Source organism: Pseudorasbora parva, chromosome 22 (genome assembly GCF_024679245.1).
Source record: "Pseudorasbora parva isolate DD20220531a chromosome 22, ASM2467924v1, whole genome shotgun sequence".
NCBI lineage: Eukaryota > Metazoa > Chordata > Actinopteri > Cypriniformes > Gobionidae > Pseudorasbora > Pseudorasbora parva.
This window is the reverse complement of record NC_090193.1, coordinates 29,738,836-29,755,871: the sequence shown is the minus strand read 5'-3', so window position 1 is coordinate 29,755,871 and position 17,036 is coordinate 29,738,836. Positions and strand designations below refer to the sequence as shown.

The 17,036-nt window shown below is 38.1% G+C and overlaps 1 protein-coding gene across 5 annotated transcripts in view; it reads left to right on the top strand.

Moving 5' to 3' along the window:
• Positions 1-17,036, top strand: part of map4k3a (mitogen-activated protein kinase kinase kinase kinase 3a) — an 84,901-nt gene that overhangs the window by 53,281 nt on the left and 14,584 nt on the right. For 3 of the 5 annotated variants that reach the window (XM_067432135.1, XM_067432138.1, XM_067432137.1), the window contains exons 13-16: positions 1,584-1,662; positions 2,083-2,141; positions 5,692-5,754; positions 16,354-16,412. In XM_067432135.1, the coding sequence (XP_067288236.1) occupies positions 1,584-1,662; positions 2,083-2,141; positions 5,692-5,754; positions 16,354-16,412 (260 nt within the window). The remainder of the gene's footprint in view (positions 1-1,583; positions 1,663-2,082; positions 2,142-5,691; positions 5,755-16,353; positions 16,413-17,036) is intronic. The other 2 variants (XM_067432139.1, XM_067432136.1) reach the window with 1 other exon arrangement.

The following is a 17,036-nucleotide window of genomic DNA, read 5'->3' as shown; positions in this document are numbered from 1 at the left end:
TTGTTTATTGTTGTAAAATAATATACATTTTATTTTTTTATAATTTTTGCTGAAATTAGACCCAAACATTTCATGATGTGAGAGTTACCCTATGTTGGACTTCATTTAGCCACTTAAACTTAGCCTGACAAGCCAGACCCACATCAAGATGTTTGGTCTGGAAACTCACCATAGACAGGGCTCAATCCGAGGGGCGGGATAAACGGCTGTCTTTAAAACCCCCTCTGCACCCGATAGGATAGCACTACCACCAACCAGAGCAACGTGAAGCGGAGCTAGTTGACAGATTAAACTTTCGCCGTATCCGGTCGGCAAAACCCCGAACACATCTTCCCATCTTAAGAATGACTTCAGTGCCGTTCTTTGTCTTTTCTCAGAGAAAAGCTTAACTCCAAGTCTTCCAGAGTCGTGGTCAAAGCTGATTTGAAAGACCATCGTTCGCCAGCTTCTGTGTTGACTAGAAGCACGCAAGCCCAACTCTGCTGTCATTATGTTAAGCCCCGCCCACCGACTCTATACACGATGTGATTGGCCTGACCAGAGTTTGGCTTTTACAGCTCAGAAGGGTATTGAGAGTTGCTAGACGACACTCATGGGCAGATTAGATTTGCTGCCGCTAGGGTGCGTCTAGATTTCTAGGCTAACTTAAACCTTCAAATGAATTCAAAACTGTAATAAAACACTTTGATTTCATTGTCATTAATGCTCTAAAAATTACCTACTTCTACTTGTCTGGCTATCACCAGACCAAGCTCAATATTTTAAGATTGAACATCGGTCTGGGGATTCTGCTCTGTATTTTCTACACCTTAAAAAAAAAATGTCTCCAATTGAAAATTTTCTAGTGACTGATCACATCTAAGTTTTTCAGTTGGCCCAATTGAAATTCTGTGAATTGATGCAATTTAATTTACAGAAATTAAATTCGGCCAACTGAAAAACTTAGATGTGATCAATCACTTGAAAATTTTCAATTGGAGACCTGATTTTTTTTTTTTTCAATGGACTGCACAAAAGGCGTGATCAACGGGCGTAGTTCAAATGACTCTGTACACAATTGGATAGTCCTTCAACCAATCAGTCCAACGATCCATCACTTCTTTATCCATCATTGTGTTAAACCCGCCAATAGCGCGCCAGGTGGATAAGCCGGTTTGTGACTGTTCCCTGCAAATTTGTAACAGAAGCAAGATAGAAATATGTACAGGTTTCCAGCCTGAGCTGCAGGGCGAAATCAAATCGCCGGCAGATCAGGCTGGGTTTACCCAGTCTATACTTCTACATCAATCCGGATACATTTGAAAAGAGGGCTTTTGTTTAAAATCGCTCTCCATCCACACTAGTTTTTTTAACCGTTTTTTAAAACGTTCTCATCCACACTAAAAAGTTGGAAAACACATTTTACCCTACTTCGCTTTCAGAAAGCTTTGTTTTCTTTAATAAAAGCACTGTCTTAGTTTGTCGGAAGGCCAAAACGGAGAGGAAAACATTAGTTTTCAAACGAAAATGTGTTAGTGTATAGTGTGTGCATTTATTTTTTCTTTTGGTTGTGTGTGTTTATGTGTGTTTCTTTTTCTCCCTAGCCTCCGGTGTCTGTTCCACATCGGATTCGCTCAACAAGCCGTACCAGTCGGGAAGGGAAGACTCTGTCAGAGATTAACTGTGAGTATTTGTTGGATTTCTCCCCTGGGCAGACCTGACAGGTGCTTCTGCTCTCCTGAGCGTGGCTGAGTGAATTTCTCAGCCTCAGTTCTCTGTCTGCAGCAGTATACCAGAAATTCTCTCTCATGATCTGTCTGTCAGTATCTGCTGGGGGATTTCTTTGGATTCTGTAACATACCTACCAGACAGCTATACTGACTTAAAGAAATGTGTGGTTTTGAGTGTTCATGATATGATTATTTATGTTCAGACTTCAACCAGTTATATCAAGGAATTGAGTGATTTGTCAGTATTTACTCACCCTCATGTCATTTCAGGCCCATATGCTGATATATTTTTGTACAATACAGAGAAAGTAGGGAAAAGTAGAGAGACTGTCGCTTTAATAATTATAAAAAAAAAATTTTGTTGTTGTTGCAGTCGGTCAGGTGAAGTTTGACCCTCCTTTAACAACAGAGACGAAACCGCACCATGAACCGGTGAGTACCATGTCATGAACTGCTTTTTGCTTTGAGATTTCCTGTAACGGTAAACAATTCAACCAATCAGAACACACTTTATGCTTCTTAATTACATCATATTGGTTCTGTTCCAAAACCTAGTGAGCTGCCTACTGCTTGCATAGGCAGCTTCCTTATAAGGAATCTCATTCATTAGAAAGTTCTACATAGGCAGCTCAACTCACAATTGATTTCAGTAGAGTTTGGCATTAGCATGTTGCTAAGCTAACAACATATGCTCTGTTAACCATAAAATACACACACTCATTATTAAATGATGAAAAAATGTTGATAGCTCTTTAGATTGTTAACTGTCAGAGTACCAATAGCAGGACACTTGGCATGCTTTTAACCTCTTTGAATGATATGATGATTAATAATAATCATAAATTAGGTATTTTTCAAAAGCCTTAAAGGTCCCAATCTTTGCAATTCCATCTTTCATACTTTAGTTAGTGTGTAATGTTGCTGTTAGATCATAAATAATACCTGTAAAATTATAAAGCTCAAATTTCAATGCCAAGCGAGATATTTTATTTAACAGAAGTTCCCTTTCAAAGCCTACAGCGAACGGCCGGTTTGGACTACAGCCCTGCACTTCCTGCTTTAATGACGCAACTAAAACCTTTGTTGACGAACCCTCCGCCCACAAGAACACGCAAATTCGGGGGTGTTGTCCTTTTGCTCTCGCAGGTCGAGAATAGGAAGCGTTGTTTTTGTAGTGTGTTTGTCGCCATGCCATTGAAACGCTGTTATTTTCATCCCGGAGTCAAATCACCTTTGTTTGGCCTTCCCACGGACGATGTACGAGATCAATGGCTACAGTTTATGTTTAACTCGGTTCTGGAAAATTATAATCACAATTTAAAACTATGTGCAGCACATTTTGCTGAGGACTGCTTCCTCAATCTCTATTAGTTTAATGCCGGATTCGCAGAAAGATTATTCTTAAAAGATGACGCAGTTCCCGTTGTTTATGGTGCACAACCGGTAAGTGTATTTTATTATTTAAGTTGGTCCGTTTAACTGTTTATGTAACTCATGGCACAAAGTGCAACGCTGTTTAGCTTTGTTAACTAACGTTAGATGGTAATTGAAACTAATCCGAAAAACTTAGCATATAAAAGTGTAGTAATTCATTCAGACACCATCGATTGTTGGTGTTTGTAATGATCAGTTTAAACTACTGAATAGACAGCTTACCATTCTGAAACATCCAGCAAAAGTCTTTCCTGAGCAGGTTGTAATCGATCCTCTTCGATATTCTCCGGGTCTGATTCCGGCTCAAATTGATAAGGCAATATAGACATTTTTGCAATAACATTGAGCGCGCGTATCGTATCTACCCGTTATGATAAGAGGCGGGACCTTTCCGGTACGTGCGCTAAGCTGCTGTCCAATCACAGCGCGGGAAGCGCTGGCCTAATCAGAACTCGTTACGTATTTTTGAAGGAGGGACTTCATAGAACAAGGAAATCATCAGCCGTTTTTAGGACAGAGGAAACAGTGGTATACAGATAAGTAAATTGTGTGAAAAATACTGTTTTTTTACACGCGAAACATGAACTCATGTTATATTGCACACTGTAAACATAATCAAAGCTTCGAAAACACGTGAAGAATGGGACCTTTAACACTCAAAATCCTGTGAAAACTGTTGAAATTGGACTGTTGAAATTGACTGTTGAAATTGTTACAATGGAAACACTACTTTAAAACCTGTTAGAGGGCTCCATTTTTTTGTTATCATCTTTGGTTAGACATATGCATTTGCTTTTCCAGTAATTTCCCAATTCCAATCATCAAATTATTTAGTCAATTATGTATTTTGTATGAAATGTTTGGATCAGTACATTTGCATTATTTTTCAGTACATTTGATTTGAAGAAAAAGTTCTATAAAATTATTTTTTTAAGGGCTTTAATTTCTTCAGTAATCTTCTGATTTAAAAAACAAATTGGCCGACCGTTGGGTTATGTTTTAATGTTTTTTATGAATAACAACCATATAACAATAGTAATAAAAAATAATACATGCATTGTATATTATAATAATACATGATATAATTAAATAAGATATAATTGATATAATTATAATTAAAATAAGTGATAATAATAATAAAAATATTTAAAAAGCATAAAAACACAACACTCATGAATCATGTAAATTTATAATTTTTTTAATTAAACTGAATTTTTTAGTTATTCACTTGAATTAAAAACATTCTCTTTTTAATGAAGAATATATACGATGCCGGTGTTGGGAGCGTGCCCGTGATCCCTCCATTGGGAGCTAACTAAGTTTTGGAACAGAGCAAGTGTGAAACCACCCAGTCACCTCAAGCTTAATTTGAAATCAGACTGCCTGTCTAGCTGTTCACAAAGCTCATACCCGAGTATAGCAGACACTTCCCAATGATTTTTCCTATAAGCTGGCACTTACTATTATGTAATATTTTCCTCACGTACACCTCAATCCCAGGTCGTCTACTGACAGCGGCTTGTTTTCTCTTGCACCGTGTTTGACTGTTGTGCATTTGAGACGTCTGTCTCGCACTCTCACCACCGCGATAATTGAAAGGTTAGATGCAGCTTTCCGTGGCATCTAATCAATAAGACTTCCTTTAAGCGCTGCAGAAAAATGCAGCGTTGACTCATCTTTGTCTCATTTGAGCACTTGTGTTTCTCATGTTGTTAACTGGATTTGTCATCCTTTCATAAACCAGATCATTTTTAACAGCAGGGCATCAAATTAATGTCGATTCCCATTGTAGCTTCCTGCTTATGATGTCATCTTCTGAATGAAACCTCACATCTGAAGAACCTCACTTCCCCCCCACGCTTTGATTTTTCTTTTTATTTCCTGGAGTCACATCAAGTTGCTCTACTGTTTCTAAAAAAGCACTACATAATTGCTGAAAATGGTGGGTTGTTAAGGCTTTTAAATTGTAAAACATCAATTCAAGTGATAACATTTTCGATTAATATTTCTATAATGTCGCTAGCATATGCAAAGCTGAATTTTCAGCAGACATTACTTCAGTCTTCAGTCACATGATCCTTCAGAAATCGTTTGGCACTCAACAAACATTTCTTAAGCTCTCAGTGCTGAAAAAGCAGTTGTGCTGCCTAAATATTTTTATGGGAATCGAGTTGATTTTTTTTTTGGGGGGGGGGGACAATTCTTAAATGAAGAGCATTTTTTAACAATGAACAGTAAAAGTCTTTACTGTCAACTTGTGATCAATTTAATGCATCCTGAAATGGCAAAAGAGTAGAATTTTAACTAACTTTGCACCCTCTGTGAACATAACAGCACAACAGCACTTTTCAGCAGTTATGGACTGTCCATTTAATCCACAGACATGTTTAAAAGTCTATTGAGTCTGCTGGACATGGTCTTTGCAAACACATCTTCACCCATCAACCACCCCAACCGCTAATAACCCATCAATTGTTGTTTCTTTGAAACCACATGGGTGTCACGTGTTTGTGATTAACTGAAGTTTCTTGGTCCTTCTACTAAACAGCCCGACACTGACGATTTTTTGGACTGTGCCGAAGAAATATACTACACTGCAAGATCTAATCTGGTATTTTTTGTATTTTACTCTTTGTCTTCGCGTCCCCTATCTTTTTTTAAATTGTCTTTTTCATAGCATCTTGTCTGCTTTGCAGCGCTTGTGTAGTGTACTTATCCTCCCATATGTGATTTCATATCTTTTGTTCATTTCATCGCCATTCACTCTGCTGCCTTATCGTATTTAGATCATGGCAGTCTGTGTCTTTTCAGCTTGCCTGTATATAATTGCCTCTTTCTGTCATGTCAAATCTTTGTGGTAAATCCATTTTATTTAGGTATTTTAGCCTCTAGCTTCATTTAAAGATACGTCCCTCAAAGTCGATAGATTGCTGCACTTTTTAGTAATCAAAAGCACTTTGAAATTGCAAAGCAAAGCATTTTATGTAGTCGAGGCCTCTGAGGGGCTTTATTTTTAGGGCTTGTCACAATCAGACACATCTTGAAAGCGAGCAAGAGTGAAGGAGAGGGAACGGAGAGAGAGATTAGGGTTAGACAGATGGAATGGATGTTGAGTGGGGCGGAGAAGGCGAACAAATGGGGAAAAAACAAGAAAAGAGAGAGGGGGGAGGAAGAAATAAAGAGTCTGAAGTGCCTGTGCGTGTCCCACAGGGACGGTTAAACCAAAGTGCTCTGCAGGTCTGTGAGTGAGGGGGGAAAACATTGCCTCAGCAACGCTTTGCGCAACAACCCCAGCTCGCACGGTTTGTTTGAGGTATCAGCTAATTCTGCAGCAGGGACACAACCTCGACGCTCCCTTTCAACACCAAGCTATTGTGAACACCTACCGTGCTGAACAGTATTTGCATACTGAATTCCAATTGGCCATTTATTTTTCCTCTGTTTGCTTACTGAATTGTGATTCGTCTTTGTATGCATCTATAAACTGCAAAGATGGTGTTGCATTGTGTGTTGGTTCTTATACACAGCTGGCATAAGCGCCATGAGATTGGCTCTATAGAGGCTCTAATGCATAATATCATCAAAGTTTAAAAGGTCTGATATTATTGATTAAAGTTATTAACAATTCATTTTCATCATGAATGTTCTGGATTAAAGTCACTTAATTCACAATGTTACATACAGAAGTTGATTTGAAATGTATATATATATATTAAAAAATGACTTATGATAATAAATTAATTGTAATGCAAATTGAAAAGTTGGCCTATTTATATTTTCTAACACCTTTTTTCTAACCCTTTTTTTCTAGGTAGGGTTGTGGATACTACTTTTGTCTTTTTGTCTTTTTATTTTATTAGTGACAGGAAAATATTGGAGAAAGTTTCAAAAAGCACGTGGTTATGCCTGTGCAAAGAAACGGTTTGTTATTTGGTCTGAAGCCCACACACTGAGCTGGCACAGCGAATCACATGCTTGGAATCAGTGTCTTTGACTACCTATGAAGAAACTAAAGGGAGAGAGATGAAAGGAAGCAGTGACAGAAGCAGTGAAGCGGATAGTCTGGGATGTTCTGTTAGCTTTTACTCTTCCATCCTTTCTCTCTCCATCACTCTTACTGAAAAGTCTCCCATCAGCAGAAAGGCAGCCAGCGAATAAGTATATGACAGTTTGCTGTGTAAAGGAAATTTGGTTTGGTAATCTGCAGGGCAAAATCAATGAGGTTTTGCATGGCTGAAAGCTGTATTCTGGAGAGACATTAAGAGGGGGAAAATGAGAGAAGGGTATGGAAGTAGCAGCAGAGAGAAAAATTAAAGAAAGAGTTTGAGGGAGAGAAGGTTTTCAGGTTTAATCAGTGACCTGATTTTTTTATAGCAAAATCTTCTGCCAGAATGCCAAAATGTCTCCTCTAATGCATTAGCTCTGTAGCCAACTTCCCCCCAAAAATGAGACATAGCTTTTCCCTTAAAGGAATGTTCCAGATTTTTAAAAAAACCTAATGTCTATTTACCACATCTGTGAAATTGGCAGCATCCAAAAGCTACCTTATCAGGCAATGACTTTACAAGCAGTGTTTATGCACAAAAGTACCTAACGAAACAGTTAATTGATCTACAACAAAATAGGGCAAGCTTTAGTAGTAACTATGCCAAAATATTAATTCTACGATACTGATTTCTTACTAGAAATTACATCAAAAGTGGAAAACGTTGATCAAAAACATACATTTGCACACAAAAACTACCAACCGCAACTTTAAGATGTCATCTTTATTTTTTTGTCTTAACTGTCACTAATGAAATGCACAGGATTGTTGGATATTAAAGGCAGTGTAGCAAATTAGCTAACAAGAAAAATATGTACGTCGACGAAATGTTTCATCAAAGAATCAAGGTCACCTTAAAGCGCCACAATGCATCTAAAGACTACAGGTGATTACTTCCATTGACTTTGGTTGCTGAGCAGTTCCAGATGCGACAGAATCCGCAGATTCTTGATGACTTGCTAGGAGTGCATTAAACCGTTCGTTGGGTTCTTCTGGATGGTTCACGTTGACTCAAACGAAGTTAAAGAGGGGGTTTCAGGGGTTTCATCTCATGTTAATCTTGAATACCTAATTGAATCCTTAATATCTCAGAAGAGTCTTTAGTTTTATCATACTTATAAAAGACAGATACGCTGTACCGATTTGGAGGAGTGCAGTGGGCTCACGCCCGGAAACAAACAAACACACTTGGAGAACTGGATAAACAAATTCCATCCAATGTTTAACGCTGGGGAAGCTAAACAAGGTTATCTTTCCCTCATAACCAGAAACATACTTCTTTTGTGACATTGTTGATTTTGTGGTCTAAAAACAAAATGCCAGCGCTGCCGACAGCTTCCGTAGCCCAAATAAAGCACGTTGATGTGCACGCTCCGCATGTGCTCATCTGGGAGAAGTGCCCATACAAGCAATTCAGGCCCATACTCGGACAAAAAAATTGTATCCATATTTGAATCCAGAAGGAGTGTGTTTGGATGAGAGATACTTTGTCATATGGCCAACTAATTTTTTATTTTATTTTTTGGCCAATGAGAATCCAACTTTTTAACAGTGTTAATAAGTCAGAATGCATGACATAGTAGTATAATTAGTTTTTCTTCAAGTTATAGGGGGGGTCTAGTGTCTAGATCAAGCCTGCAGTGCCTCTCTCAGAAACTGAAGCTTTCGCGCCTCGATCACCCCCCGGTGACCGGTCCCAGTATAGCCGCCCCTCTTTGTTTTCTAATGGACGCGAGGCAAACTAAACAATAAAATTACTCTTCAAATATTTCCCCCCCAAAGTTAGTTTATGTCATTGAAGGCAGTTATCATCATTTTACACCGTTAAAGATTCCCATCCTAAACCTGGACAAAGTAAAAAATAAAATAAAATAAAAAGTTGGCCTTTTGATGGAGTGTTCCTTCTGGTTTCTCACAAGTTTCAGAATGTCCTTGTACGAGCTCTAAGGGATCTTCTCCCTGAAGGGCGCATGCGCGACTAGAGCGAGAGAGCAAATACTCGCCGGCTGCGCACTGCAGTCACAGGACTTCACGAAACCAACGATATCATCAAAGAAGTACAACCCTGTACAGCTTCCTAAAAAATCCAGCGTTAATGGGACAGTGGATGGAGTTTTTGGAGCAGCAACGGAGTTGTGCAAGTGTTTTTGTTTGTTCCCTGCATTTCGGCGACAATGCTTTATAAACAAGGACCAGTTCAGTTCTGGACTCATTTAATGCTGAAAGTGTTCACGGTTGTGCGTTGGAAGCAGGCAGTTAGTAAATCTGCTTTAAATGTCTTTGTGTTGTTAGCTATCGACTCGTTCATTCAAATGCGCTACTATTCCATTTAACATTAAATCGCATACAATAGTCCATAAACAAAATGATGTCCTCATAAACCACGAGTAAACACACACAAATGTTGTAAAACTCGCACATGACAAGCCGCTAAGCAAATGCAGTTATACTTGCCTGGTAGAGACGTCCTGCTGTCGTTGTTGCTGCTTCTCCTGTTCAGTTTCAGCCTCTAGATCTGATTCTGGATCATATATGTATGGCTAAATCTGATTGATCTCCCTGGTTTATTTAGGATAGCGTTTTCTTTTTCACGTTTAAGGACGTCACAGATTTCAGACGCTCTCAAAGCAATACCTGCGCGCAAGTGAATCTTTAGCTCCGCCCACACGATATGCCTCCAGCCGATCGTTTTTTCCCCGCGGTACAGCCAGTAAAGATACTTTATTTTATAAATATAATAAAACTAAAGACTTTTCTGAGTTATGAAGGATGCAATACTACTCTATAGGTACTCAAGATTGATATGAGATTGACTGAAACTGAGTGTTTCACCCCCTCCCCTTTAAAATCCCTATCAGTCACATCCATTTCTGGCCAATCAGAGATGACCGGGAGAAAGTGTTTGTTCCCTCTTCACCCTATTTGCATGTTTATGGTGGTCTGGAGAATTTGAGTAGTTTTACACACGAATATGATACAAATATTATGATGCATTTTTACCAAACCTACTATACACCATTAATTATGAAATTAAAAGGTGATTACTTTGATACCAGGTAAGGATTTGAAAACATTAAAGCAGTGATATATAATTACACTTGGACATTAAACATTTGGAGTTTCATTATCACAACTACAGAGTTAATAGCTAAGCTAATATAACTGATACATGATTCATAACACAAGAGAAAATATTATAAACAGTCTTGACAGTATGATTTTGGGTAAAAATGGCAGAGGTGGAAAGTAACGAATTACATTTACTCGCGTTACTGTAATTGAGTAGTTTTTCTGTGTACTTCTACTTTTTTAAGTAGTTTTAAAAATCTGTAATTTTACTTTTACTTAAGTACATTTTGATTAAAGTATTGTACTTCGCTACATTTTAAACCACATCCGTTACTGAGTAAAAATAAATCATTAATGCAAAGAGAGGAGGAAAAAGACCGCGTTCCGGAAATGACTAATATTGAATAGAGGGCGCGGGGCGCGGGAGAGAACATGCGCGCAAATATCAGATGGAGACGAACAAGACGTCAGTGACGCAGACCCAGGTGAAAGCAAAACGCCGTCGTGAACTCCTGGCTAGTATAGAAATACTTTGGATATAGAAAAAAATAATGTGGTGTTGTCCTGGAGGATATCAAATTTGCACAAAATGTGGATGCAAATGAAGAAACACAAAGAACATGTTCGGGCACACATCCCTCTGTGCAAATAAAGGTATGTTTATAACTTAGGCCGATTGATTTCTGTGACGCAGAGGGAATCCCGGAATCCAGTCATGAACATTATCTTTACATTATAACGTAGATTTGGTGTAATACACGCAAACTGGTGGATGAACGAAAAACTCGAATGTAGAGCAGTAGGCCTTAGAAATAAATCAAATCGCGACATGGTCTGTGAACATTAAAGCACAACATTTGTAACGCTTGTGTCCGGGTGAAAAATGCGGATAGCTCACTATATATATCTGGAGTGGATGCAAACACGGAGGCGATCGACGTCAAACAGATCGCGCTTTATTTCCTGCTGAACTCTCATCACAAACTCCATTTCCGTCCACAGCATTACTCAATAAAACAAAATAACTGACTGTTAGCAACAGAAAAACAGAGAATAATCCCCACACATGGGAGCTCAAAACTCAGTGCGCACATACACAAGATGCAGAACTGGTATTCAGGGAGCGCGCGCAGCTCTTAAAGGGGCCACACTATATTTCTACTCGTTACACATTGAATGCTATATGAATATATGATCTGCTTGTTCTCTCTTTGTGAATGAGCTGCTCCGTCTACTACATATGGACTCTATTATTCTTAAACATTTTTACGAATTAATGATAAAAATAAGTTGTTAATCTAATTCATAATAACAGGGCTCTCAAGTTTTGAACTGAGTTCAGAGTGAGATTTCGGCCGTGGGTTTGGCTGGGTACGGGGGTCTGATATGAAAAATGACAAATTCGTACAAATAAAATAAATATGTATTTAATTAGTGTGTATGTGTATTTGTGAGAGAGAGAGTGAGAGAGAATGGTTAGTGTTGTTTATTGGTGTTGGTTTTTGAGGCCTTCAGCCCAGGGGTTGGTGGCACCTTAACATGAGCACGGTTGCGCTGAAGTGAGCTGTGGTTTACAACAGAGATTATTTTACTCTCAAATAATCTTAGACAAGCTGCCTATGATTATTGTTTGCTATGTCAGTATGGTTGTATTTTTTCCTCTCTTTATGACAGCGGAAACAACTCCCACACCAATACCCCATCATCGTCTACTTTTATTTGTGTACACTCAAAATACCAACAAAGGCTGTGGCTTCAGGTAACGGAGCACACAACTCCAAACAGTCTTTATTTCAAATATGTATTTTGTTTATTAAAAGCAAAGTTTTTAATTTCAAAAGCATTTCTGAATTCAGTTAAAATAACAAAATGTAAAAAAAAAATGTTTTGCCACCATGGAAAATTGAATTACTGCTTGAATAACACCTATGTCTCCATTCCATTAAAAATAATGGCTAGTGCGGTGATGTGGCATAATTTTTGGAATTGCTTGAACATGTTAAACACATCTAATTATTTCTGTAATACATTTTAATTTTAATTTTGCGACTTATATAAAGTATTAGCCTACAATATACAATTTACATTTAAATTTTATGTTAAAACTAGTGTAGGAAATAGCAAATGTAAATTATATTATTCAATTTGAATTATTATTTTGCTCCAAATGTTGCACACTTGGTATGGAAAATGTAAATTTTGAAATGCATTGCCATTTTACATATTGCATTGCAAATTTTATATCGCTACACTTCAGCCTCCATAAATAGGGGTGAGCACGAATATATTCGATCTGTAATTAATGTTTGAAAAATAAAAATAATATTGAAATTTTACTATATTGCTTCGCTGGCCTAAATGCAGTGAATCCATTATACATCCCTCTAAATCTCGCAGTTATAACTAAATCCACTGGGTGGTGCTGTGGAGCGTGTTAATAACTCGACTGTATTTGATCACTAATGTCGTCTGCCTCGTGATGTTTGAAATGAAAATGATCTTACAAAATGGAGTTACTTTTAATAAATTAATTAATGAAAGTGAGTTTAAAAAAAAAAATCACATCCAAACACCAGTCGAATGAGAACAAGCTGTCCATCACCGCATTCACGAGTGCAGGTGAGCACAGATGTTCACTGAGTGAGAGAATAACGTATAGCAAAATGCATTTCATGCAAATCATGATTGAGACAAGCTTCCTTTAAGTTTTGTTGAGGGATTAAAAACAGAAAACACAAAGTGCTGTCAGAAACTTAACTTGACACCGTTATCTTTGTGTCTCTGCATCTGTCATCGGGGTTTGTAGTTGCCAACTAACGGTACTTCAGCGAGCACTTGATTCAATGAGCGAGGCCGTGCGTGAATCACAGAATGTGATGTTGGAATCAGAACGTAAACGTTCTTGGGTGGAGGGAATATCTGTATCTTACCCAGATACAGCAAATCTATTTTATGATTGGCTGTTCGGTCTCTATTTTTATTAGATTAACTGGTGAGTGGCAGGGCCGTCAGAACTCTATGGGGAACCAAGGGGGTAATCTAGCGCTCGGAAAGCGCTCCACCCCTAGGGGCGGCCATTGCTAACCAAGCCATCACCTGCTGTTAGCATCCCATTGACTCCCATTCATTTTTGAGTCACTTTGACAGTGAATAACTTTACATCTGAGACGTTTAAAGACTCCATTTGTCCATTGTTTATTTCTAAAGAAACATGACAATGTATAAAAGGCTCCATTACCTTGTATCTTACACTATCGCCCCGCAGCAGCTGTTTTTGTAAAAATAGGCTAACGATTGCGTCATAACCAACGCGACCCTGTCGCACAGTTGAGAAATTACCGTATAGACCTGAGGAGACGCTCGCAGGCAATCTTTTACTGTCTATGAGACAATCAGGGGGACGTGGAGACATGTCCTGGAGACTAGTCTGATAAAGTCAAGGGGGAAGAATGGGGAGAAGCCCATAGTGAGCCAAAAGCAACGGGAGAAAATATTTAAACAACGTGATTCAGCTTTCGCTTTCCACATCTACTAGAAGACTCACAGCTGTCAGACAGGAGGCTCACGTCACATCTACGTCGTCAAGCTCAGTCTGAGCCTGCGCAGTTCGCTCAGCCATCAGGAAGTGAGTGCCCCTAGGTTGACTTCATTCTTTCGCCGTAGACGTCAATGGGAACGCTCCGTCCATTTCTTTTACTGTCTATGTGGGGAACTCGCTTGATTCCTCTAACAGCGCGCGTGTTACCCTGGCGATTTCTCTGCGTGAGAAATACAAGATACAAGGTGTGGCGTGTGAGCGTGTGAACAGGTTGAAATGCGTGTGTCTCACGCCCAATGCGTGAGACTTGAGAGCCCTGTAATAATTTATTGAATTTAGTTTATTAGACATGTTTTATTGAAATTTTGATAAACAAAATAAACAAATGGTTTTAAGTTTGTTAAAATAAAGCATTTGTTCAACCAAATAAAAAAAGACCAATCTTCTTCATTCATTTAACATCATTTTAACAAGTGATAATAACCATCATTTAATAATAGGTACAGTAAATGTTTAATTGATGTTTTCTGAGACAGTTGTCATATCGTGAAAATCTCATTCTAATCACAACCCTACAGGGGAGAGTCCCCCACCCCCACTGTAAAAAAAGTAACTAAGTAACTTTTACTCTGAGTACATTTTAAATGAGCTACTTTTTACTTTTACTTGAGTAAATTTTTAGACCAGTAATTTTACTTGTACTTAAGTAAAATTTCATTGAAGTAACAGTACTTTTACTTGAGTAGAATATTTTGTTACTCTTTCCACCTCTGAAAAATGGAGTCTAGGTCCGTTCCTATACAAGTTTTTCTCTAGTCTCTAGGCCAAATTGCTGGCGCTGTCTGCTGATGGGAGGTAAGGAGAGCTTCAGACACCGTCTCTGTTAGGGTCATTCAGGTCAGCAAGGTTGATAACGGCCTTTGAAAAGAACTTGTTTTGCTCTTTGGGGCCGGTGATTTAGTTTGGACAAAAGGGAAAGGGGGAATGTTTTTTATGACGAGCATTTGTTACAGCAGTGAAGGATACATCTATGCTGCCTTCAAAAATCGATCAGATGAAGGTATCTCAGGAGACAGGAAGTAAAGCTAACGTTGTATTCGGACGTGTCTTGATGCTTTTCTAACTTTGTATGCATCCTCCGCATTTTTCAGCTTTGAGACACAGCCACTACTTCAGTGCATATATTGGGGTATAAAAGTCTTAGTCAGAATGGTTCAATTTAGTTTTTTCTTGCAATTTTTATAAATTATATTATTAGAATTTGTATTGAATTGAAATCAAAAATCAAAATGTTATAAATACAATATTATACATTTATTTTATTAATAATAGCATTATAACAACATTATTCATTATTAAAATATTATATTTACATTTTTAGGTGGAACTTTCTGGTATTCTCATGTGGATACAAAGCTTAATTAACCTTGTTTACTTTTTCAGCTGTTCATGACAGGTTCAAATTATATTAGTTTCTTGGCTAGCTTCCATTATAAGATTACATTATTTACTGTAAGCAGGGGGAGTCGAAAATGTGGTAATCAACAACATGCCACAGGTAGACATTAGGTTAAAAACAGCTTGTTCCTGAAATATTCCTCACGTTGCACTTTTTCAATCCATAAGGTGCTGTATTTAATATATACTCCCTCTGTTTTATGACTCTATTAATTCATGAACACCAAGTTATTTTAAGTCACTGTGCCTTCTTGAATGATCATATTGGCGAGTAGGAGGAGAGATAGCACATGGCCCAGTCCACCCACAATGCTCTAATTAGGAGTGCATTGTGAGCTGTATGAATTTAATTCCTTTCCAGCAATCTTGTGCAATCAACATTTCTAATTGTATTTCATCAGACAAAGTGAGAAGTAAAGTTTTCAGTATTGAAGTTGTATATCCAACCCGTTAGTCTTTGCACTGTAAAAATGTGTTTGTTCCTTAAATTGAACACAAAAAAAACCGTAAACCTGAAAAGGATAATTCACACAGAAATAAAATTTCTGCCACCATTTACTTTTCATTGTGTCATTTAAAACCTGCATGACTCTACCCCTCCCCCTCTCTCTGTGGAACACAAAACGTGACATTTTGAAAAATGTCTCAGTGTTTTTTTTGTGCATACACTGAAAGTCAATGTTGTTTGGACCCTGTTGACTCTCACTGAATTATAAAAACATTCTTCAAATGATCTTTTGTGATGTTAGAGCCCAAAAAAGAAAACAATGATAATCACGGCAAGATGTGTGCTTGCTTGCTGTTGTAGAGCTAATACACTAGACGAATGCTCATCTCGTCATCTCTTCCATTGTTTTTCACTCACTAATATACATTGAAAGTGCAAAACCATTGTGAAACTGCATGTGTGGATTAATAATAGCAAACAACACTAATTACGAACAAAGATTTACCTACAGATCATATTTCCTGAATCTGATGTCAATGGCATTTCATGCAGGTCTTCTCTTCTCTGTGTAAACATACCTGCATTCCGCATGTTTTGAAGCGTAAGATGAAGGTATACTCTATATGACTTCTTTTTTTCTTTTTTCCCCCAGGATTTACAGATGGATTATGAGCAAGGATCCCCTAAAGGCTCCATCATGGGAGGAAATAAGTAAGTTTCAACACCTCAGACTGTTTCACATGAATAAAAACAAAGCTTTTCTGCTGCCAGGATTCACAGGATTCAGACAATAAAAATTTACCAATTATAGATATCTATATAGCTCACTATATTTATAAGAGAGTTTATTAACAGTTCAAAAACACATGCAAGGTTTATTCACGCTGCATATTTGTTTGTCTGCACATCCATTTATCGCGAACCTGATGTTGCCATCTCACTAGTGTGACATTTAATGTTTGAGATTGCTTGCATATAATCTGTATGAATGGCATTCTTTTAAAATACACACACCCTGTGCATTGTTGACTGTCATTGCCATATAGTGAACAGAAGGTCGAGTACACCAGATGGAGTGGCAGTGAAACCATTCCCTCTGTGTTTGTGTGAGTGCCTTTGCATGTGATCAGAGGTGTCGCTCTCAGCTCTTGTCAACAGATGGGTCCCGAGCACTTTGAGAGACACCCCCTCAGCATCTCAATTCACCGTATATGAGCCTTCATCCGCTCCTGTTTAGTCAGGTCTATACACTGCTGCAGTAATCAGCCTCTGTTTGGTTAATGATAACTAGAAACTGCAGTTTGGAAACTGTAACTAGAGTAGTGGAACAATATT